General features: G+C 38.4%; 1 protein-coding gene across 1 annotated transcript; it reads right to left on the bottom strand.

Annotated features, from left to right (window-relative positions):
- Window positions 1-151: 151 nt before the first annotated feature.
- Window positions 152-24,096, bottom strand: LOC115430605 (EF-hand calcium-binding domain-containing protein 6-like). The gene is made up of 23 exons (XM_030150703.1): window positions 23,990-24,096; window positions 23,710-23,811; window positions 19,936-20,026; window positions 17,302-17,577; window positions 17,127-17,207; window positions 16,798-16,958; window positions 14,845-14,991; window positions 14,277-14,484; window positions 12,177-12,291; window positions 11,269-11,396; window positions 9,481-9,710; window positions 9,310-9,373; window positions 9,110-9,228; window positions 8,854-9,012; window positions 8,032-8,187; window positions 7,317-7,527; window positions 6,353-6,547; window positions 5,707-5,907; window positions 5,103-5,321; window positions 3,762-3,945; window positions 3,489-3,676; window positions 901-1,050; window positions 152-394 (listed from the first exon to the last, which is right to left on the bottom strand). Exons 1-23 carry the CDS (start codon window positions 24,022-24,024, stop codon window positions 272-274), a joined length of 3,543 nt encoding a protein of 1,180 aa, XP_030006563.1. The 5' UTR covers window positions 24,025-24,096; the 3' UTR covers window positions 152-271.
- Window positions 24,097-25,460: the final 1,364 nt, after the last annotated feature.

The raw sequence follows: 25,460 nt of genomic DNA, 5'->3' as shown, positions 1-25,460 counted from the left end.
ATCATGGATCTTTTTATTAAAAGGGTGGATGTTAAAGGGCTCACAGCCTATTGCTCACACATGCTGCAACCCAGATGACCCTGAGGATTACAGATCGACACACACATCACTAATGTTCAACATTTCAGTCTATATTGTGTTGCTTTTTCATAACAAACTTACAATTTAAATCAACTGCAATTAATTTTTTACTCAAGGAAGCTGGGATTTTGGGCCTCGTGGGGCACCGCTGCCATGCTGGCTGCTGATGCTGCAGGCATCACAGTGAAAGTTAGTGTAAGAACGCCCAGAGGAAGCTGTTGTAGCAGATCTTCCCTGTAGTGCTGGCATCGAAATAAGAAGTGAGGTGGAAGAACTCTTCCTCTGACAGGTTGACACCGAAATGCAGGAGCACCTGCAGGGCGGAAAAAAAAAAATCCAAACGTTATCTACAAAATGTGTGTGTGTGTATAATCTGTGTGTCCTAGTGTGTAAGGTGGGGGTTTATGAGATGTCATCCCTAACCACATTGCTAATTGTTTTTATCGATTAGCCCAGAGAACAGTGACTTCAGTAAATTGTACAAGAGTTAAATGGCAGGGACAATAAAACAGACATGTCAGCTGCTGTTCTCCTGGGCCAAAATGTCAGCACGGGCTTGTTTCAACCTTCAGCTTAATTGAACAATTAATTTTACTGATTGGCTGTCAAGTGAACAGGTGTGTGCGTGGATCTCCAAGCTTACACACTTGAGATTCATGGATTTCCAGTCACACTCCATCATTCTTGCTAAGACATTTTGATATAAGAAACACAAGTGGAGCTCAAACAGTCCCATCAATAATTCATAAAGCTCCAGTTTATCTCGGAGTTTTGACATTCCTGGAACCCAGCCGAGCGATGTACAATAGCTGACCTCACCTTCCTGAAGACCTGAACTGAGACACTTCCCATGCGGTTGCGGTCAGAAGCCAGGAAGCTGCGTCTGATGGAGGTCCAGGATGAGCGAACCGCCTCGTACATTCTCAGCATTACCTCCACAAAGTCTGTGCTCAGAACGCCCTGGCTCATCTGAAGCAGCCCACACGACACCAGAATGTACAAGGCCAGGACAAACAGACGACACAAACAATGAGAAAGGCAACAAAAAAGAGAGAGGTGAGAGCACCCACATTATTGGATATATCTTACTTTTTCACAAGCTGAGACTTTAAAGAAGTGTTTTTGTTCTGTTATGTTTGATGATTAGATAAAGAGGTTTTGTGTGTAAAGCTGTGTACACACACACACACCATCGCATCAAGTAACATGCAGGGGGTCTCTGCAATTTTACACAGATGGTCGGTTTCCTTGAGACAATGCAGGTCTTTGTGATTCCAAAGTTGGTTTGGAAGGTTGCAGCTCGTGGGTTGCCAGATTAGGCCCTCACTCACACGCACTACTGAAGCTTGGGGCTCGGCTTAGTTGCTCAGCAGGAGTCCTTTTAGAACATGCCCACCCGTGTGTCATTGTTCAAAGCTTCATATACACCTCCCCATGCCAAAAAAACACTGCAGATCACCAGTCTTGCCCAATTTTCCTGTCATCAGAGGCGATATTTGAGAGCCTGAGGGTGGGAGGTCCCTGCTGAGTTTACACAATCTGGCAACCCGCTGTTGCCCATCGCCGCCCCCTCACATTCCAGTGCCACCCTTTGCTTTACTGTAACCTCATAAATACCCAGCCAATAAAACAACGATATATCAGACCTTAAACAGGGGAGAGGAACAGGACTACAGAGTTAATTGGAAATGTGTTAATCTGCTGCGCAGCATGAGTAAGAGTAGCTGAAAGTTTATATTGTGTGTCCCAATTTCACATTAAACTCCAACTGCGAGAAGTGAGGACAAACTGGATAAATGAGGAAAAGATATCTGAAAGAAGAACCTAAGTTTCACTGGGAAAACTTTTCATTATCTCTTTTAGGGGGATGAGAAGGATCTAACTGTAGAAATGGAATATAATTCGGTTTATTTAGTGAATAATCACACAAAATGGGTCAACATTTATGGAGTCTGCCATATTGCACTGTCATGTTTCTGCAGCAGCTGCCAATAAACTTCCACTTTTTTTTGTTTGTTGAGTTGGTCTATTCTCTCATGAATTTCCATCAAAACAGATATACGTGGGTTCATTCTTCTGCACTATTGAAGCTCTGGAGTTGGTCCCTAAGTGACTTCAGTGGCAGTTCACAGGTCTTATTACCTCCACCAGGAGGTATTGTGATCACTTTGCTTTGTGTGTTTGCGTGTGTGTTTGCGTGGTTGTTTGTTAGCAAGATAACTCAAAAAGTTGTGGATGGATTTTCAGGAAATTTTCAGGAAATGTTGATATTGGCACAAGGAAGAAATGATTACATTTTGATGGGGTGGGGGGGTGGGCAGCAGATCTGTCTTGGCGGAGTTCTGTGCTCTCCAAGTGCTTTTCTTGTTTTGCTAAATGCTAATGCTAATCACTAATGCTATGTCCTGTGTGTGTTTTAGGATGGGTGATCTGGCTTTTGGTGTTATGGTATATTACCGTGTTCTAAAAGAGGCAAACTATGAGAGGCATACTTCACTGTTAAGTGTCATTAAATATCACACAATGAACCCTTTATTATTTTCTGTCTTTTTTCTTTGATAATTGTAACAAAAAAGTCACTTTACTTATATTTTAGAGGTTTTAACTATAGTCATTAACCCATAAAGACCCAACGCTACTTATATGTCAGTTCCCAAGTGATTTTTTTTCTCTATATTTAACATTTCTTAAGTGATTTATCACCATTCATTGTAATATTATCCTCTTTACTTTGTGGTTTTCCAGTAAATTTATGTCTATTTCTATATTTAATTTTCTGATCATGTAGATGTTCATAAAAGCTCAGATTAAAGTTGAAAGTTATTATTACAGAAACAGAGAAAACTGAAGAAAAGGTGTTTTTTTCAGTCCAGTCTCTCATCAGCTGAGCATAAACCCAGTGTCTCCTTCCACAGTCATTGATCCAACTCCATGGGTTTTACTGGTGAATCAATGTTGTAGAAGATGACGGTGTTTCCACGGTAACTACAGAGCCTCTGAATATCCAAATGGGTCATATCTGATGACCATGAAAAGATGATAAACTGTATTTTACATCAATTATTTACATGCAGATAAGATACGATTTGATAAGATTAGTGGATCAACAGGTATTAAACAGTTTAGATCAGTAGATGGTTTTGGTCACTGGTCAATGTTTGGGTCTTTAAGGGTTAATGGCAGCTAATATTGATAAATTGGTAGTTTATTCAGAAAAAGACAGTGCAAATCAATAACCTGTGTCTTTATTTGTCAGAAAATAAGGAGGAGGGATGACCCAAAAGTTAACTGGACTCACATAAAGCTGAAGCTCTCTATGTTATTAGTGTGAGAGGAGAATTATGGGTTTTCAGTTTTGAGGTCATCATTTCCAAAGTCAGAGCTCAGAGGGATGTTTTTAGTGTTACCTGTGAGCTAAGACGAGGAAGTTTGCGTCGCTCAAATGCTTTCTTGTTTTCTTCTGGTCTCAGGTTCAGGAGAAAGTGATGTAAGAAGTTCTTGTATGAAACTTGGCTGTTGTTCATGATGTCAAACTTTAAAGCCAGGTGGTCGAGCTGCTCCCAAGTTAGAACGATGTTGAGAGAGTGGAGGATTTCTGTAATGCACAGTGGTGATGAAAATGTGTGCATGTAAAAGACTTGTAGACTCGTGGAAGGAACAGCTGGGTGTCAAAAACTCACCCAGGAAGGAGATGGCGCTGATCTGTCCCTCTTGTTGAGGATCTTTCTTGCTGCAGCTTCTCTGTATCTCTTTCCAGCAGCGTTGCACTGCCATCCGCAGCCTTCTCTCCACGCTGGCCAGTGGGTTTCCCGTTCCCGGCCTTCCTAATGAGGGCGGTCGCCTCGGGGTGCTCTGGGGGGCAGACTGGGAGGGAAACTGGGAGGTCAGGAGACTGCAAAGGTTGTTTTATGTATTCAGGGTTCCCACTCTTTCCCTGAAATTCTTTTCCAGGACATTTTCAGACGCTCCATAGACAAGTTATCACATCATACACTAATCCATTCCCCCTCATTCTTTGGGAGTGTTTTTTTCTACAGTTGTAACTTGCATTTACCCAGATTGTCTGTATGTTTTTTACTCAGACATTTGATGCGCAGTCTATGGCTATAATTTATCTATGAAAAATAACTCTGACATATGCATCATAGAATAATGCCAACACACCCATAGATTACAGTGTAACACTTCATGAACATGACAAACTGGAGTTACAATGTTCAATTGGGCAATTCCCAACTCAACTTTCTCTTCTGTCTTACTTTTTCTCCTGGACTTCCTCTAAAAATATTTGTATATTTTCAATAAGTCACTGAAAAACAATTTCCTTTGTTTCATCTCAGTTTAGACACACAAGGTCACAAGGCAGGGGGAGGATAAATGATTTTCCAGGATAACTTAACCATTTCCAGGACATTTGACTTTTTTTCACATTTTCTATATGTTTTCTATGACTGAAAAGTTGGTCATTCATTTTCCAGGTTTTCAAGGACATGTGGGAACCCTGATATTTTAAAGGTGTTTGAAACCTAAGCAGCTTTGGAGAGCATTCTTGTACAGGCTCATGAACCAGGTAGAAACTGCAGTGCAATGGTGTCTGAAGTAACAAAAACAGGGGGTGAACTGTCAGTAGATTTTAAGGCATAGTCTATACAATGTGTAGTATGCAAGTTCTAACTTTCCTACTGAGTCTTAAAACCGCTATTCTTTTGTCAGTGTTCAAAACATAGCTAACACTGCACCTACTCAGCCTTGAAACACCAGCCCACAGTTGTGCTTTATTGTACGCTTTTCCTTAGGCAGACATAATATCTGGAAAACAACAGATCGACAGACAATAGATAGACAACAATAGATAACTGAGTTCTTTCTAGCAGGCAGAAAGCCAGAGAATCATGTGTCTGTGAATTGCTGGTGCTTCATGCATCACGATATACACCAGCAAAAAGAAAATCTTTCAACAGTGTTCTAAGTCCAGACTGACAAACAGACTCATGTGCATCATACTACCGAAGATCATGTACCTTAGTGCGTTGCAGAAGTGCACCTGTAGTATTTTGGCAGCATGGTTTTGTTGCGGAGCCTGTCTCTCTGGACTCTGAGGAAGGGGGTGGGTTGCTGTTTGTGAGACTTCCTGCTCCAGTATGGGGGGTCCTGCCCAGCGCACCAAAGCACTTCACAAACTCTTTGTGCTGTAGCTGCCCTTGCTCATTCACAGGCATCTGATTCCACACACACTCCAGCTAAAAAATGAAAAGCACTCACATAATCAGCCACAGTGTAGGGACTAATACCCCAAAGACAGAGCCACACAGCATGTTCTGTAAATTGGCTTTACAGATGACTAACTTTCTCATGCAGTCAATAATTATCAACAAAGATAAATTAGATTTTGATTAGAATAATTAAAGAAAACATATCAGTTGAGTAAAAAGAGTAGAACTGGCAAATACACCAAAATGTAGATTCATCTTCTCATTTGTAACCATGGATTGATGCCAGTATGTTCTGTTTCAGCTTGAAAGCATGGACGGAGTTGTTGGAAATGTGCACGTTCTCTTGAATGTCTCCTCTTTGAGTTTACTGATTTTAATAAAGGCATCATTAAACCATTTTTCCTGGCTTTACCTGATCGTTTGTGAGACCGAGACAGTGGCGTTCACAAAGCTGTCTGAACTGCTCTTTAGAGATTGTGATGCCGTCCAGGTCTGTTATGGTTTTGGATATTTCATTCCAGACTTCAATTGTTCCACAGCTTCTGGTCTGGGGGTCAGGGGTTCTGGTTTTGGGGCTTCTCTGACTGGTCCTACTCAAACACTTTTCTGAAATCTGCAACGATATCATAGAAAAAGAAAAAACACATAACATAATTTGAGGTCTTTTGGTCAGGATGACTTGCATTTTAAACACGGAGGAATACTACAATTTTTAGCGTTCTTATAATAAATGAAAATGTGAAATACAGGACTACAGCATGGACTTGTAACGTAAGGACATGAGGATAAAGTGGAAGCAGGAGGGAACACATTATTTGGGTCTGAAAACAAACACGTCTAAGTAAACCAAAAGTATATCTTCTTGTTTTTTGTAGATTTGTGGAAACTCACAAATCCACACATAGAACCTACCTGCACTGCCAAGTCATTAAGTTGTAATTTAGTTGTTAAATTTGTTTCTATTGTAATTTGTCACATTTTGTTTCCACCTAAGATAAGTGTAAAAATCATTTTCTTGTTTGAGCTGCTATTTTTTTTTTCCAAGTTTGTTGTCTTACCAATTGTCTCTGTGACTGAAAATTGTTGAGGAAGTTCTTCCAGTTCACGGTGCAGCTCTCACAGTTCAGCTCCAGTTTAGTCAGCATGTGTTTGTACTGTTTGTCTGACAGTCGGGCACAAAAATTCTCCAGTATTTTACGAAAGTCCAGAGCTCTGACTGTTCCTGTTTCACTCTGGTCGAAGGCTGAGAAGGCCTGAACAGGACACCACACAAGGTTCATTAGTTCACATGGACAGTGAGCCCGACCATAAAAATCATACAGCTGGAGGTCATGTGGATGGATGGATAGATGGATAGATAGATAGATAGATAGATAGATAGATAGATAGATAGATAGATAGATAGATAGATAGATAGATAGATAGACAGACAGACAGACAGACAGACAGACAGACAGACAGACAGACAGACAGACAGACAGACAGACAGACAGACAGACAGACAATTGTAATAATCCCATTTTACCCGTTTACATGCACTTCAGTAATATGATGAGTGAAAAACCCTAGTCCATTAATCTATTTCTTTTGGAGTACATACATATGCTGTGACGGTAAACTCCAACTTCCTATTACTGTCTTCATGTTTGACTATTTCACATTTTCCTGGATTTTAATTGTTTTTGCGCTTGCACAAATGTAAAACAATGAAATAAATCAGATTAACAGGTATGCATGCACAGAGACATCAGATCAATGGAGAGAAATCCAGGTTAATCCGATTTCTCATAATGTGATAAACATGTAACATTATGCTGTTTACACGATCACTTGAATAATCTTGAATAAACTCCAGAAATCGAATAATAATTGGTGTATTACTGTGCATGTAAACGTGCTCAGTGATTCACTCCCAGGGTCATATGTTCTCCAGATTTATATGACATGTAACAGGAAGGTGATGAAGGGTCATATCCTACGCAAGAATCAGGACAAACAAAGATATGCTCCAATAAACATCACCTTATACAGATATGGGGCTGAGGCACTGACTAATTCCTGCATCCTCTCCAGAGCCCGAGCTGGACTGAGGCTTTCCAAAGATTCTATTGGATGCATTGCATTTGGGGAAGCAGGAGGGGGGTCAGGTTTTTTCTCTACTTTATGGTCAAACGCTGACAGAAAGTCCATGTAAGATAGCCTCAGGCAGTCATCGTCCATTGCCACCTTGAACCTGAATGGCAATAAAAGAGGAAATGTAACATTTAAACGCTTACATTTCACCACCTACAGGTTAATTTTTTACTTTTATTGTTATTATTTGGGGAATGCAAAGTAAACATCATATCTGCATTACATAGTTATTGTCAGTTATCATTAGGTTGAGCCTGATGCCTTCTGAGAACATTAACAAGGCTCCTAAATTGTGTGGTTATGTCTATTATCAGTATTCTGAGCTTTATATATTTAAAACATACAAATTAGTGTCTATAATTTAAAACATTCAACAGAAGCAGCAAATGAAAAAAAGTGTTAAATATCTATTTTATAAAAAAGTTTCTCATAAATCATGAAGTTTTGCATGATGAATGGTAAAATTACTGTATATAAATTATCTAACCTTTCACAGTGCAAAATTAAACTCTAAGTCTTCGTTCTGTTTTTTTCCAATAACTCAGCCATGATACCCCCGCGGTTACATTACACCTCTGAAGAGAAAGCCAAAGATGCGGTTGACCTGTGGAGGTGATTTACAAGCTGTTCTCGTTGGATGGAGCAGTTGTACGTCTGTAACAGGTTCAGCAGGTCCTTCACTGTCACTGTGCCGTCTCTCCTCGTTCCCAGGTGGGTCAGGGCATTGCTAAAGCCCTTGTAGTTTTCCTGCAAAATCTGCCTGTAGGCCATACACCAATTTATAAACTTGTGACATGGACACTTCCTGTATCAGAGCATTCACAGCTTTTTCACAGGAAATAAATACTGTTTAGACTGTGGTAAATGACACTGTTATTATCAGAAAACAAATGCCAAATGATAAAATAAACATTTAAAATGCAGCTTTTTGATAATATTTGAACAAATAACACTTTGTGCTTTCATCAAAACTGTGCATGCACTGCCGATTAACTGTCAAACCTACAGCTCCACTGAACATTAGTGGATATTAATAATCCTAGGTGCATTCACAGTGTTTATCAGAGCTCAATAATAATCACAGCAGGCAAAATGTTTCTACACCAGGCTTAAATGTCTGTTTATCCTAGCCCCCTGGGGAGGCAAACCCATTCAGGAGAATAAATTACTGAATGAAAGACTGAAATATTGTTCTAGGGTTGTACTAAAGTCTTACCAAGGAAAAATATTACATCAATACATTGTCCTTCCTGCTTCTGCTTCTATAGATGCACACAAATATACATGACCAAATAATCAAATTTCCCTTTTGGATCCAGTCTTTTTGGTGTTACCATCATACATTCTGTTCATTGTTTCTTCCTTTTTTTCATCATTTGTACATTTTGTTTTGGCTTCTTTTGTACATATTTTAACTTAGTCTTACTCGATGTGCTCCAGTGAGGAAGCATCAGATGAAACTGGTCTGGCAGAATCTTGCTGGTTAACGTTTTGACTTTGGGGTCTTGTTTCTCCATCGTGATGAAATCCAAGCTTTTCAAGGAAGTCACAAACTGATACACAGCCCCGCCCCTCTGGGTCATATCTGTGAAGTAAAGTAAACCCTGTCACAAGCACAGAAAGAGCACTTGGCTGGATATTATAGGTGGATTTTGTGTGTGGTGCCGCTGAGTGCTTCGTACCTCAACCAAAGCTGTTGAAACTCATCCGGGCTTATAGGGAGAGCGTAGGTGAACAACAGTCCCCTCAAGCTTCCTTTATGGATCCAAGCCTGGCCTTCAGTGTCGAACTTACACAGTGTCTGATGGGCAAGACAGAAAAGGTATTTTTTCAGCCACGTAAAAGAATATCCCTTATGTGTTTTCAGTGTGTTTATACTGACCTTTGACACACTTGCCCACTTGTTGCGCGCCTCAGAGGCCAGAAGTTGATGGAGTTGCTCTTGCCTGCCAGGACAGAGGGAAAAACTAGCATGAATTTTTAGTTTAAATAAAAAGCTAACTCTTAAACATGGCAGAATATCAGTAATAATGAGTAAATACATTAGGCTTACACAAAAGCTGCTGGCGTTCCCCGTTTGCGTTTGCCACTATTTTCGACAGCCTCGACAAATTCTGTAAAGTTGAGGTTTCCCCCTGGCTGCAGTCCAATCAGATCCAGCAGCCTCTCATACTCGTCCTCGCTGCAGAAAAATCCTAGGCGACTGTAAAGAGCTTTGAAATCGTGGGAGTCAACAATTCCTCGACGTTTCTTGTCCATCAGGCGAAACGCTGTCAGATTGTCCTGATAAGAAGAGACTGGCTGAGTTGAATCAGAATAGGTTTTATTGTCATTACATTGTTGTGTGAAACTAAATTAGGTGCTCAGACCAATACAATGTGCAAATTCACAGTATAAAAACATAAAAAATTATAGTTATAAAAATGAATTGAAAACAAAAGTATAAAATCTAAAATAAATCAAATAGAGAAGATAGAAAACAACGAGCTACATTTTCAAAGAGTTTATTGTACTGTAAATGTAAAAGTGATACAGTAAGCATAAGTATAGCATTGCACTGCAGATGTAAAATCCACTGGTCTATTACACAAGGATTAATTGATCCTTTTGGTTTTGCACTTTTAGAACCTAAACTTGCTGGTGATTTTCACATTATAAGAAGTTGAAAGTTTCACCTGTTTGGAGTACGTGTCTGTTTGGTTTAATTTAAGATCGTTTTAAAGAAAATGATCTTCTAAGTAAGCTGTATGTGATTAATATATTTGCGTGCACCAGTTTTGTAACCATGGTAACACTAACCCATCAGTACATGACAGTGTGCAAGTGAAATACAGTGACCACAAAGCAACAGATGTAAAAACTAATGTGTATGTAATGCATGTAGAGGCAAAAATGTAGCAATGCATCACTAAATCTTTCAATAAAATCCAATCAAAAACTAAACTAAAAAAGATCTTAGTTGTTTGTTTGTAATAAGTCAGTGTGAATCAGACTCAGACTTCCTTTATTGTCATTTAATAATGCACCATCAGTACCTTATCAAACGAAATTTCAGGTGCTTAGCTCACCACAGTGTAAATTATAAAAATAAATAAAAACACACTTCACGAAATATAAAAATAATCTAAAATACTGTAAACGTGTATATGTATAAAAATTTAGATAAAAAAATTTAAAGATTAAAAGACTAAAAACTAAAGTGCACAGTGCAATAAAGTGCTTCAAATTTATTGCACTAATGGGGCAGCAGCAGATTTGAAACAAGTCCTATTTCCTTTGGCTGTTCAACAGTCTGATGGCCAGGGGGAAGAAACTTAATATTCATAAACTGTAAATAGATCCCATGAAAAGAGTAGTATAAATAGTAGTAGTAAATAGTAAATAGTTTTTAAAATGAAGTAATGAGAAAAGGTGAACGACACGCACATCCAAAATTAGAGGTGTGCAGGATCCCAAAAAAGTAGAACGTGAAAAAAATAAAGGAGCTCACTGGTTGTGCAGACCTTCCTTTATTTTTTTAAAATGAAGTAACCCTCTAATCTGAAATGAGTCTTGGTGGCCACAGAAAATGTTAGGCTCAAACTGCACACTGTAGGAACAAAGAAAACCTTCCATTGCTCCACAGTTCATTTGCAATTTTGTTGTTTTACTCTGTAATACTGCTTTGCTGCATCTGCTCCAAAAAAAAAAAAATCTCACAAAATCACTTAAAATCACACTGGCAAAAACCCATTTAACTCTTTGTGATTTGAAGCTTATGATTGAAAACACCCTAAAAAGCTGATGTGGGCACTGTATAAAAATGACATTTCTGCCAGTGTTCCTGTTTGCATCCTCTCACCCCAAACAGTTTCTTGATCCTGGTCTTCATGGCAGCCATGCACTGCTCTGCAGAAGTCAGCAGGACTTTGACCTGGTCCTTATCATCCTGAACTTCCCAGCTCTGTGATCTGGCTCTGGCTGCAACCTCTGCAGAACCCACAGGGAAAACAGATGTGCAATCACAATGGTTTTGATATCAAGTTTTTAATAATGAATACAATTAAGCCACTTGCCTACATTCCCTTCTTTGTGAGGATATTACACTCAACAAATGAGAAATTTCCTGTTTTTCCATACTCCACAAAGTGCCCTTCATGTCTAGCATCCACATTGGGCATTTAACTGCCTGACCTAATTTACATTTAATTAGACACACACTTGTATTCTAAATCTAGAAAGCTCCATTTTCATGCCTTGCAAACATGACTAACTTTACGTCCTGGCTTTGTTTAATGATTCTTTTCTTTTTTTTTGTTATTCTCTCTACTGTGTATCTTTTTATTTTTTTAAAGTGATACAAATTAGAGTGATGCCCTGCTGCTCTGTTTTCTGCTTCCAAAGCACATAATTAGCCCAAACAAGCAGAAATGAGTGCGATTCTGAATCGGTGTGCTTCCCCACTCTGCTAATGAGAGACGTAGAGGCTCACTCTTACTCTATTTATAATCCAGGATGATTTCTCCAATGGCTCATGTGCTAAGAAAGACATCATTTTACAGGAAGCAGGGGGCTTATGTTTGATCATGGTGGGTGGGGTAGGAGTTGGGATGCAAGACAAGATGGAGTGGAAGGGGACTGGCGCCTGGTGAGAGTAGGAAGGGATTTTTAAGATCTCTATTTAAGTTTTGAAGGCCCTGCCATGCACAAACTGATGGGATTGCTGACACTGCTGGTCGAGATGTTCTGGCTGCCGTTCCTGCATCTTACCCTCATACTTCGCCAGGAACACAGAGCGCTCGATCTGTCCATCAATGAGGCCAAGCAGTTCAGTGAACTTGTTGAAGCTGTTATCGTCCAGGATGACCCAGCCGTCCTCTAGTATCTGAAAGTAAAAGGAGAGAACGGTGAGGCCTGCAGGCCAGGTTACACTGACTTTTCAGAGTCAGAAGCAAGTTGCAGATTTGACCTGCATCTTTTACCGAGCAACTGCTACAGGTATCAGGACTCCACTATATTTTATACTATATGGGGTAAAATAAGATAAGTTTTATTTTGAAAGTTTACTCAAGAATGATTTTTGCCTAATCAGTAATCATCAGTAAGGATCAACTGAAAAAGCCTTAAAGGCGCTTCATCACTATTATTTCCCAGTTCTGTATTTTCCCAGTTTGGGATTAATAAAGTACATCTATTTATTATCAACATGATTTAACATGATTCAAGGACTAAAACAGTAAACTAATGGTCTTACTGGATTGTGGCATTGTTCTGTCTCTTTACAGAACCCTTAAATGATCATTTAGGTGGATCTAATTGCAAAAATCAAACATAATATCCGTCATTATGTTTTCATTAGTGTTTTCATTACATGGAATAAAGATTTGTTGTGACCTAGAATGAGCTGTTTATATCACTAAGTATAATACACTAACCATTAAAAGGGATATAGACAGCATTGATATTCCAAGGAGGAAGTCGTGTACCTGAACACACTTAGTTACAAAAACTATCAACACTAGGAATCCACAGACTGTATCACTCACTGAATGAAGTATAAAGATCACTATTATGGCACCATGATGTTTTCAGGCAAAAACTAATAACCGGTTATTTGAACAACTATTCATAATGACTGTTTCTGTCTGTTTCTTCTAATCTTGGTGCACTGTGTCAGCTGATAGTTTACATTATAGCTCTGTTAGCTTAGCTCTGATTTTAGAGGGAAAACAGCCTCAGTAAAACCACAAATCACCTCTGTTTTCTGTATGGTTTGTGTTGTTAATAGCTGCACTAAAGATTTGTTTGGAATCAAACCAAACAAGGTCAGAGCTGTCACAGTTTAGTCTGAACAGTGGATCAACAAACAGCCAACTTAGCAAAGATAAAAACATCATATAATAACTTTATACCTTCATAAGACTCATAATCAAACTCCATTCTTTTCATTTAGAGCTGTGTCCAGAGGTGGAAACAACAATAGTGCTTCTAGATTTTATCACTTGGGCCCTATTTTTTTTTTTTTTACTCTAACTTGTTTCTTATTGGTTCTCATCCCATCTCCTCACTCTCTGATGCTTTGGTCAAAAGCTCTGTGGTGTTAGTTTTCCTCACCATTGAAGACCGGCAGAGTGACTCACTACTCCCTCTAGTGGACACATGAATACCCCGGACCAGTCCACTACATTAGCATCTTTGGCATAATGTAGGAGCTCTTTATTCAAAATCCTCTAATGATCATCTTTGGTTATTTTTACCCCGCGCCTGAAGGGGAGGCAAGGGGTGTTGTTTTTGGTTCGGTTTGTTTCTATGTTTGTTAACACTCTAGCAGCAAAACTATTGGTTGAATTCATACCAAATTGCGTTTGTAGATTGCCAGTGACCCAGAATAGATGTGATTACGTTTTGGGAAAAATACGTCAAAGTTCCAATTTTTTTATGAATTTTTAAAATCTTTTATTTTCTCCCATTTTCTTATAATTGACAAAATTTCAAATATCTATAAAAACATCAATTTTGTTTCAATTTACTTCAAACTTGGCACATATATAGAGGCAACTGATATGCTGACATCAGCACACACATAGACATGATGACATCAGCTGGATCGATGCCAAAATAAACTATAATACATGCGAGGGGCGGGGTTTGTTGTGCCTGGCACCACTTGTTTTTTAAATATTTTAAGGTGGAAATAGTCCATACTGCCCCTTTAACTCAGTGCATATAGAAGTTCATATTCATAGCATTGTTGGCCAATTTTTATTTTTCATTGATTGAAATAAGCAAATAAACAAGTAAGCACTGATATTAAAGCCTTCTAGTCAAAATGTGAACGTATGAAACCATTTCCAGGTTGCTTTGTCTCACCTTCCGTACATCTGCCTCTGTCAGCGTACCGTCAGAGCTCTGGGTGATGACCTGTATGCGGTCGGTCAGACTGCTGTTACGTTGCTCTAATCTCAGTCTCATCCTCTTGAAAACAACGTCCAGAACACTGTGGGCATCTGGGCTGACAGGTGGGCTGGAAGGCGATGGTAGTCCTCTGACTGACTGCACGGTCAACTGAGGTGAGGGCCTGTGGGATGGACTGTTGAGTACTTACACAGTGGTAGCTAACACAGTACTCAAGGAGGCTATAAATAAAGGATGATGAAGTCAGGGCTGCAGTAAAAAGTCTCCTCGCACAAATCTAAGAGACCAATAAAGTTTTCAGATGGACTGCAGCCACACTTTCATCAGCTGCAGAAACAATGACTAAGTGACTCTGATGAATGACATAACATGAAATAAAGCAAAGAGATACTGACGTGTGTGACATTTTGGAATAAGAGGGTAATCAGATTAATGTCGAACAGTTCAAGACACACATACAAGACATCTAGTGTATAGTAATACGGTAAACCGGACGTCTGAGTCACACTCTCTCTAGCCTCACCTCTCAGTGTGGTGGTTCCTCATGTGGGAGCAACAAGGTGAGACTGGGTGTACTTCATCTGTTAGTGATACTCCCAGGTTTGTTAGAAAGTCACTGTATGAAACCAGTGTAGAGGAGCTGCCAGGTCGACAGCTGGACTCACACAGTCTGGAAATGTGAAGACAAAAGAACTAAGAGTGGGCGGAGAAGTGGTACAACTGACCGGTCTTGAAATTTCCCAGATATTATCAAAGAAAGTTGTGTAAAATCAGCTGTGAAAGAGTCTCACCATCCTAATGTGTTGCCATGAAATTTGAGTTGAAATATGTGTTTGTGCTGGAAGCTGGTCATGTTTTAACATTAGCCAACTGTGTTTCTAAGATAACAGCAGCAAGTGTTGTACACTGATGCAGCTGTAGTGGAGCAGAATAGAGGCACTGAGGACAGAGTACAAGGATTTTTGTAGAATATCCAACCCGAGTCCTCTGCATGGAAATCAGTGTTTTGTGGATGTTATTAATGATGAAGGCAACAGAAACATCAGCTTAGTAATGGAGATAGAAAACATCAGTGACTGGCTCCGAGCACAAAGTAAACCCCAACATGAACTTCACACCAACACATAAGAACATGCAAGCATTCAGTATTAAAGCTTTAAAGCTGCATAGTTTAATTAATGACCACATTGAGGCAGCAGAGGAAAGTGACACATCTTGAATATACAAATATACAGAAACAACTTATTGGGTTTTCTTTCATATTAGTCCAACTTATGAAGTCCAATATAAATTCTCTTTAAAGCTCAGTTTGTCTTTACTCAGGTCCTGAAAAAGATCATCATTTTTGTGTTGCAATATTAGAATTGGTTAGTGAACCTCAAATATGGCACCCATTTACCCATTAATGATGTGTGTTGGCACACGAAGAAGAAAATATTCTTAGATCTATGGATTTTGGTCAAATGTTTCCTATGGGATTTCCACCAGCTGACTAACTTCTGTTCCCTTCCTCACACACATGAATGGGACAAAATGAAATAAGCCTAGGACTGTGCCACCCTCGGGTTTGGTGAATACTTATCAGGTGGCTTTCATGCCAAAAATTGTGGCAAACAGTAGAACTCTGAATACAGCTAATGAATCACTATGACCAGCTCTATGCATTTAATACAGCATTTAATACATCTGATCCATCTGTAATTTAGAAAATTGTGCATCTTTGAAGTGAAAAAAAAACCCTCTTCATAATCTAAAGTTTATGTAATTGAAATTCACAGCAATACTTGATAATACATTTGGCAAAATATGTGCATATAAAGCAAAGTTAAGAGCTGTTTATTTGTTGATATAAGTAGAATTCTGTGCTTAGTGTTAAATTAGAGGCAGTCAGAGGTAAGAGGAGTGTTCTGGCAGCAGAATCAATGCAACATACACATAATGAACAGTTTGGTGCTCCATGAGAGTGAAAAGATCTGCTCTGAAGTTAGTCATCTCCCTGCCAATAAAGGAACTAAAAAAAAATACTAGCATATAATCTCATATACTACAGTTCCTGAATGTACTGAATATGAATTAAAACATGTTGAAAACTTCACCGCATCTGATTCACTTGAACTTGTTTCACTGCAGTGTAACCTTCAAGCGCTTGATGTTACACTTTATAGCGACTTTATCGAGCACTTCACTCACAAATGCCTGTAGATAAAGCCTTTTGCCTTTTCTGCTGTGAAGCTTTAATATCTCACATCTTTTCAGCCTGAGGATTCCATATATAGTTTTAAGATTCACTAATACCTGCTCCTACATTCCCTCCTGTAGATTAAAGACTACCAGGCTGAATTGTGTATCAGCCCTCTGATGTTCAGGAGACTTGTCCAAAGTGTTTCGGGTTAGTTCTTAACGTGATAACTGCTGATCTGTTCCATTAGTTACACCTTTTCTGTTTCTGTGCTCCATGTGCATCTGTTTGTCTTACTTGTTGAAGTCTGCGTCTGAGATACTTGCGCCAAAGCGGTTTAAGACCTTCTTCAGATCTTCCTTTTTGATGTAACCGGTTCGCTGAGGGTCACTCAACTTCAGAGCTTCCAGGACTGAACTGAGCTGTTCATACAGCTTGTCCAACAGCACATTCTCCACCTTAATATATAATTACACACATAAATCAAACACTGCATTAATAATTAACCCCTCTTTTTCCTTTTGATCTTATCTCTCTGTATTTTTTTTTCTGTGTTTGATCTCATGCTGTATGCTTTGTGCCTGTGTGTGATATTTGATCACAGTATGTTGTGTTAATACGCTCACTGTTCTCCATGAAGCAGATGCCAGAGATACTTTATCAGCCCACTGTGTGCTGTGCTTCTCATCTGGAGGTTTTTGCTCCTCCTTAAAGAGAAAAATACAAAAAAAAGCCATGAAAGGTCTTTTATTGTGCAGCTAAGAAATGCACACATTCTAGGAAATGGTTGAACAAACATACAGAGTTTGAAGCTGTGTCTTTAGTCTCTCCGGGCTCTGCAGTATTAGCAAGAGAGACCAGTGCCTGATAGTTTCCCGTGGATACAAAGGTGGTGTTGGGATCGAGTGTCTCCAGGGTGGAGAACTGGACAAACCCAGTGTGTCCTGGGTCTAGTACATTCAGTACTTCTGTGATCTGTGAATAGGAAAGGCGAGGCTGGGGGTTGTTTGGCTGAGTCCCACCTGACCTCTGCAGCAAATGTCGTAGGTCTGCCCGGGTGATCGAATCGTCTGTTTTCTGGAAGGACAGGTTATGTGAGCATTTGTCTCAAAATTATAGTTTCACAAGAACAGGAAGTTTTCTGATTTGCTTCCATGAGTGGCTGATACTTCCAGGAGGCAAAAATCAAGAGAAAGGTGCCAGAATTTTTCCATCTGCAGCTCTCTATTCTGAGTCCAAATCAAAAAACAAAATATCATCAACTTCCTAAAACAACTGAATCATTTTTCCCCCAATTTTTCAGGAAACACAAAGAATTCAACCAGAAATTGAGCATTTGAGGATTTGGCCAAACTGTCATTTTAGTCAAATAAACAAACAAAAAGAAAAACAACAAGTGGTGCCAGGCACAATAAACACCGTTCCTCACACGTATTTCACCTATTATAAGCAAATCAGAAGATTATTAAAAAATCATAACAAATTTGAACATTGACCTACCTTTCCCAAAATGTAATGACATCTATTCTGGGTCACTGGCAGTCTATGAACCCAATGTGGTATGAATGCAACCAATAGTTTTGCTCCTAAAGTGTTAACAATCAAAGAAACAAACAAACAAACAAACCGAACCAAACCAAAATCAATACCCCTTTCCTTCCCTTTGGGGGCGGGGTAAAAATGATTTAGGTAATTATTTTAGGAAAGTGATGATATGTCGATGTGGAGAACGTGAAACCATAGTATCATGTTTGGGTGAAGAACCACAGAGTAAAGCAGCAGTGACATCTGATGGAATATTAACAATGATCTGTACTTAAGGCTGTCAATCACATATTTAATCCCCTACTTCTGTGAAATAGATAAATGGACTAAAATGTTGCATCATAGGATGTGAACTCTACAGCCAGTGACCAGAGAGGAATACCAAGTTTTATTTTTTATTTTTTGCCTAGCCAAAAAAATAAAACTATTGCACATCGGAGGTTTCATGCAATCATTTCCCAACTGTGTTGAACAGAGGCGTAAGAGGTCACACATGTACATGCAACAAGTGAATCTGCAGTTTTGTCATTTAAGTCTAAGTCTTAAAGTCCTAAGTTTCTGTCGTGAAAATCAATCAGTCATATCGTATGTTGTAACTATGTGTTGTGCTGCCTCTTGGCCAGGACTCCCTTGGAAAAGGGGTTTCTTCATCTCATTGGGATTTTCTTCCTGGTTAAATAAAGGTTAAATAAATAAATAAATATGCACATCTGACAGTCTGAGGTGAAAATATAGACCTAGTCCATGAGGGAAAACCAGAAGGGGTGGGACTGTCACTACCCACAAGTGTTAGTGCAATATTATATCAGCAGGATTAGAATCAAATCACAATTAACTGGATATATTTATTTAGATGCAAAAATATTTTTACAAGACCAAAAAAAAAAGTGTGGAAAATCTGATCATATTTTACATGCAACCAGAAAGAATGTATGTACCTTAGATAATTATGCACTGTAATATTGAAATTGTACAAACTATGGGCTGGCTGGTCCATGTGATGTGTATGTCAGACTGTGAATCATACACAAACATGGTGAATCATTGCAAGTTACCCACATACTTGAAAGCTTCCCTGGAGATAGTCTAAAAACCATAGTTGGCTTCGAACCTGCCTGAGTGAAAAACCTCATTATTGGTTGGCGGCGTGAGGACACTCTTGTTTGATCTCCCACCCACTGAATAGATTATTAAAACAGTTGATGGAGGTTTTTTTTTTTCCCTCCCATGCCATTAAAAGAAGGAGATTCTGGCAGATAGATATGTGTGATTCATATCTGGGAGAGGCTTCACACACATATACACACACTCACTTAAACTTGGAAGCTGACTGTTGTTTTGTGAGTGGCGGCAGCAACATCAAACATAACTGTGAATTAATCAAAAATCCAACCCCCCATCCCCCAAAGTTTAGTCAAACTCCAAAGTTTCATCCAGCTGAAGAAGACTGATTTGAAATTAAAGAGGCAGAACTCGATGTGGAGGCGTGTTGAAGGGGACGGCTGTCAGACGAACATATGGCTAGTGACTGACTAGCTAACCAGTGGCCATATGCAATCATCTAATCATGTTTATGGCCATCAAAAAGCTGTGGATGATGATTGGCTCATCTGTAAAGCTGTCTGGCATTTATATTTAAAGCATACACCTGAGCATGTGCCTTTGTCTCGAAGCAATCTGCTGAGATTACTCCCTTGTGTCCTGTCTAATAACATTCAAAATCACTGCTGCCTTGCCTTTTACTGCATTTTTTTTTTTTTTTTTTGCGAGGCTGTAAATAAGGGAAAGTTTTAGGAGATTTTCACTTTTTTGTTTTTACAAGTAGCAGATGCATCACTGCATTTTTAGCGTAGGCACTTCATTCATATAGCTTCCTGTCTGAACTCCTACCGTGTCCAACAGATGGAAGATCTCTTTCAGCCGTGGGTATATATCCTGAAGATTCATGTCATCTTTATTTGGGGCAGGCGGCTCAGAGGTCCTGAGGGGGGAGATGGTTGAAAATAAGGGCAGTGGAAAGGACAGAAAAGAAAGGAGGATGGTATATGCAAATTTGATTCTCTGTACATAGCAGGTTGTTTTCCAGATCTTGTCATAAACACATGTAATGCACCTCCTCAGTAGAAGAATTTGATCTTCTAAAGTCTTATTCCTCATGTTAAGCACTTTCAACCATAACTATGCCAGTTTTAACCCTTCATAGGAAACTCATAGAAATGCACTGAAATTCAAAATTTCAACCTTAGTGTGTTATTAGAGGACATAACAAGACTTTATTACAGGGGTGTCAAACATGCGGCCGGGGGGCCAAATGCAGCCCGCCAAAGGGTCCAGTTCGGCCCCTGGGATGTTTTTGCCAAGTGCAAAAATTCCACAGTCTTGAATTGAATTAGCAAAATCCAAATTTTAGCTTAAATTAAGGAAAAAATCTTGAATTAAGCCCAAAAAAAATCTTCAATTAAGTAAAAAATAATCTTCAATTAAGCCAAAAAAAAAAAATCTTCAATTAAGTAAAAAAAAATCTTCAATTAAGACAAAAAAAATGTCAAATTTAGTAAAAAAAAAAATCTTGAATTAAACCAAAAAAAAAATCTTCAATTAAATAAAAACAAATCTTGAATTAAGCCAAAAAAAAATCTAGAATTTACAACTTAAATTTTTTTTCTTTGTTTTAGTGCAAAAAATAACATTAAATTATGAAAATATTTACATTTACAAACTATGAACAACCTAAAATGTGTAAAGAAAATTAAGCACCATTTTAACATTTTTTCTGGCTGTTACTAAGTGTTTAGTGTCTTTATAGATCTGATCCATAATGCACATGTATAAATGATAAGTTGAGGAATAATGTTATTAAAATTGCACAAAATTTTCTTATGTTTTTTAATTTAAATTTCAGTTTTTTCAGGTTTTTTTTTTTTTTTTTGATAGTTTATAAAAGTAAGTATTTTCATAATTTAATGGGGGGTTTTTTACACTAAAACAAGGAGAAAAATTTGGAGTTGTCATTATTTATAGGTTATTATGTTATTATTTTTCTGGTCCGGCCCACTTGAGATCAAATTTAGCTGAATATGGCCCCTGAACTAAAATGAGTTTGACACCCTGGTTTATTACTTTAGTGGCATTTTTCAAAATGTTTTATTGTTATGTAGAAAATTAAGGTCACTGAAGTTACCATATTTGGTTTCTTGCCCATAAGTGGCAAAAAAAGTAAATAAAAAATCCGAGAAGTATATGTGTATATAAATATATATATATATAAACAAGAAAGGTGAAGGGAGCATGTATTTTAGAACAATAGAAGATCATTTTTAAAACATTAGACCAACATAAGTGCTGATCCAGACCCCTGTCCACATCCACATTATCCCTTTGAACATCATTCCTTACATTAGTACCATTACTTCATGGTACCTAACAAAGCAGGTCCACTCACTGTTCATGCAGAGGTGGACCTTACAGACCCTGTAGACCACATTGGACCTGAAATTGCTGACTCACGGTCCTCACTGTAACTGTTGCTGTCACTATCTTATAATGTGTGCAGAAATGACCAAAAATAGGCACTTGCCGGATAAAGGGTTAACACAATAACACCGGCTGGAGTTCATTTTCTTTGTAAGATCTAAAAATGTGCCAGCTCATGAACAAAAAAGATTTTCTGAAATCCTCTGCCTCAGTTTTAGTGGGAGCAGTTCTGCAGTTGCAACACTCCTGGGTGAAGAGCACAAATTGGTTATGACTGAGACTTACAGAGTTACAGAGGGTTCAGGTTCACTGCAAACAGCAATGAAGTGCCAAGCTAAGTTGTTCAGAAATTAAATCCAGAAGGAAAATGCTACGGTAGCACATACTATATGAAACTGATACAGTCAGACATAAACCAGTAAAATTCAGCATTTTTTTTTATTGCTAAACTGTCATATGACATTTAGCACCAAAGCAGAACATAGTGTGTGCCTTTCATTTGCCAAGTGTTTCTAAAGGTTCAGGTTGTGATTGGACTAATGGTGCATCTGTCTTTGCAAAACATTCACAACTATTTTTCTATGCAACTGATTTTATGTTAACCTTGAGCAACAACAGTGATCTATCTCTACACTGCAAAAAATGCTGTAGCGCCGCATTATGTAATAACGGTGCAATATGTAATAATGTAATAATTTTTCACCTCATTATGTAATAACGCCACAATTTGTGATAACATGCTGCATTTTGTAATAAAATTCTTTAACATATTTTGTTATAAACTCTGCTGCATTTTGCAATAACTTATTACATATTACAGCCGTTTATTACAAAATGCAGGTGTAGCACTTTTTTTTAAGAAAATGTAATAATTTGGTACATTATGTAATAAACTATCGAAAAACCATTGAAAGTGATGCCTTATTTGGAAAAACCATTATACCAGCAGAACAGCAGTAAGCATTCCAGCTTAATTAGAATTCATTAAAAAAAAAACTAGGAGGATGTTTCATTGGTCAAACCTAAATCAAATGTAACTGTATTTATTATAATGGAGAATGTGTTTGCAAGCATAGAGACAAAAGCTGCACTAATTAAGTATTACTGACAAGAAACTTACTGGTCCATTGAAATTTTGGAAGTTATTACAAAATGCAGCAAAGTTTATTACAAAATATGTTCAAGAATTCTATTACAAAAATTGGTATGTTATTCCAAAATTATGACATAATGAAGTGAAAAATTATTACGTTATTACATATTTCACCGTTATTACATAATGTGGCGCTAACAAAGGCCTGTACGGAAATTAGAAAATTAAACTCATTATTAGGTCAAAATGTCTGCCAGTACGCTTATCTGCCAGTGCAGTAAAAAATTGCACTTACCAAGTTTTCTTAAACTAAGATAATATTATGTAAGAATTATAGAATGCTGAAATTCTTATTTTAAGCAGAATATACTTGTTTCAAGTCTTCATAGTAAGATTTTTTTTTATATACATATATATGTCTGTATGAAGATGTATTGACTCAGTAGATATGTATCCTAAAAACTGCATAAAACAAGTACAAATTTCTTGAAGACAAACAATGTGTCCACCATACTCATCCCCCAACAAAGGAGCTTGTTTTGTCATAAATGTTGCTTAACATTAGTTGTAATATCTAAGTGGAGTAGCCCAAGATGAAAATTCTTGGAACAAGTCAAATAATCTAAACATGATTAAGTTTTAATAAGTATCTAAATCTAAAAAAAATTATCTTTCAAGATAAATACTCGAAAATTCAAGTCAGTTTGTCTAAGTCAGATATTCTTTTTTTTGCAGTGCAACCTTGAACATAACATATAGTAGCAAGCTGCATATGAACACATTTGGTAAATAATTTTCAAACTATTGATTGAACATTATCTAGAATGTTCAAGAGTTATCCAACCCATACATTATGTACAAGCTGGGTATCAGTTACATGCCTGAATAACAAATCACAAAGTTTTCTCATCATGGCCATAAGAGTGAGTACTGCAGTTACAGTCTGGCAGGGAGATGGACATTTCAAGTCAATGGTGGATTCTAGGAAAGCTGATAAATTTGTGCAGTTGACTCAGTCTTTTGCAAATCTACTGATATCTTCACAACACATAAACATGGAGGTTTCAAAAAGAAAGAAGATGTGATTTCAAAGTGACCTGTCCATGTGAAGACGTGTGGATTCTTCCTCACTGACTGGTCTCATGAAGTGGCCCAAGAAGTGTTTCCACCTCACTGGTCCTGTTGCTCTCACTCCATAGCTGCATATATAATTTATCATGAAAAATATAGGATGTATAGAATATGAAAAATATATTACACAGAATGCATGATAGCCAGGCTTTAAGATGGAAGGACGGATGGACATGAAGGCTGTGGAAAAACATCTTAAAAAAAAGTGAAAAGAAAAGAAATGGAATAAAATATTGTTTTGCCTACCGGCTGGTCAGCTTTTGTAAGGACTGAAGGTTCATGGGAAATATGAAGTTGCTGAGAACAGCCCTGAGGACGTCCTGTTGTACCAGACCAGAGTGTGTGGTGTCAGAGGCCTGTAGTGCCTGCCACACCAGGGCAGAGTTCATGCACATCTGTCAGGTGGAGGGACACAATGATGGGAATACATTCAGACCTCCTTTCGCTTTGTCTTTTTCTCTTCTCAAAGAACAGGAAGTGAGTCATCTCTAGTTTCGGTTGCCATGGAGAACATCCCAGTGCAGCTCTCGGATATGAGAGAAGAGCCAGCCCCAGCACTGCCGCCTTTCCCGCAAATTAGCCATGATTAACACACTAACTCAGGAGCTGATTTTTCTGGGCAAACATTTTAATTAGAAGTGTTCCCTCTGCCGTTTGCATTCTGTCGCACCACTTAGAGCCAATTTACCCCTCCATCTTTAAAGAGGATAATGCTGGGGAGAGGGCCAGATGGTGACATGCAAACAGGATGAATTAAACACACAAAGTCATTCATATGAGTCTGTACCTTGTCGTCGAAGAGAGTCTGCAGCTTCCTGTGCGGCAGGACCGATGGTGGATCACACAAGCTGCTCTCAGACTCAGGCCTCTGCTTCCTGGGGTTGACTTTCCCTGTAGGAGGCGTCCCTCGGCTGGAGACCTCTAAAAAACACAAACTGTTATCAAGCCGTGAGAAAATTCACCTGACTAATAATGTTTTATCAGTCAAAATTATAGAACACAATTCTAGTTCAGTGTCTTCATCTGCATGATAACATTATGTCAGTCTCATAGAATAAGTGTTTAATTCATATTTTTGTCAAAATTGTGATTCCTGCATAACCTCAGTCTCCAAACACTGCTGTTTCATTCTTCATCATTGGCTATGACCTGAAAAAAATATGACTTAGGCAATTATGCTATGAGACTAACAATGAGCATATCAGCAATATTAAAGGAGCTGTGTGTAAGAATTATGTTCTAAGTAATCATAAAATGGCCCAGAGTGTCACCAGACATTAAGGAATCATGTTCATTTCAAATAGTGATATCACTGACAGTAGTAGTCCAGACAGAATGTTCACATTTGAAAAGCCAAGTGTCAGCCCACAAGTAATGTTTATGTTGTCAGTTTGTGTTTTGGTCTGATGCTCCACCCATCACCTGTCTGCCAATCAACAAGTCAGTAGCTTTTCAGCGTCCAGGTTGCCAGTTCCCACTGAGCTGCAGCTGGAACATTTCTGATCACAAATGTCTGACATTACTAAACCTAAAAGGCCTCCTATTGTTCCCAAATACGTTGTGACAAAGTGAGTAAAAAAACAAGGACATGTATAGGAGATGTTTTTAAAACATGGAGACGGCTGAAAGTGGAGAAGAATTTGAAGACCAACACCAGCACCGCCCATGGTCTGACCACCCGGTAAGAGCCGCTGAGAGCTGGTAACAGGCAAGTGGC

This window comes from Sphaeramia orbicularis, chromosome 12 (assembly GCF_902148855.1).
Source record: "Sphaeramia orbicularis chromosome 12, fSphaOr1.1, whole genome shotgun sequence".
Lineage (NCBI taxonomy): Eukaryota > Metazoa > Chordata > Actinopteri > Kurtiformes > Apogonidae > Sphaeramia > Sphaeramia orbicularis.
The sequence above is the reverse complement of the archived record's forward strand: the minus strand, read 5'-3'. Positions and strand labels throughout refer to the sequence as shown.

Excerpts from the sequence above, each read along its gene's own strand:
- LOC115430605 (XM_030150703.1), bottom strand. The coding sequence starts at position 24,024 with ATGAACCTTCAGTCCTTACAAAAGCTGACCAGCCG. Across the intron at positions 12,292-14,276 it reads CAGAGGCAGATGTACGGAAG|ATACTAGAGGACGGCTGGGT; the intron begins GTGAGACAAAGC and ends TTTTACTTTCAG. Across the intron at positions 3,677-3,761 it reads CAGCGCCATCTCCTTCCTGG|AAATCCTCCACTCTCTCAAC; the intron begins GTGAGTTTTTGA and ends TGTGCATTACAG.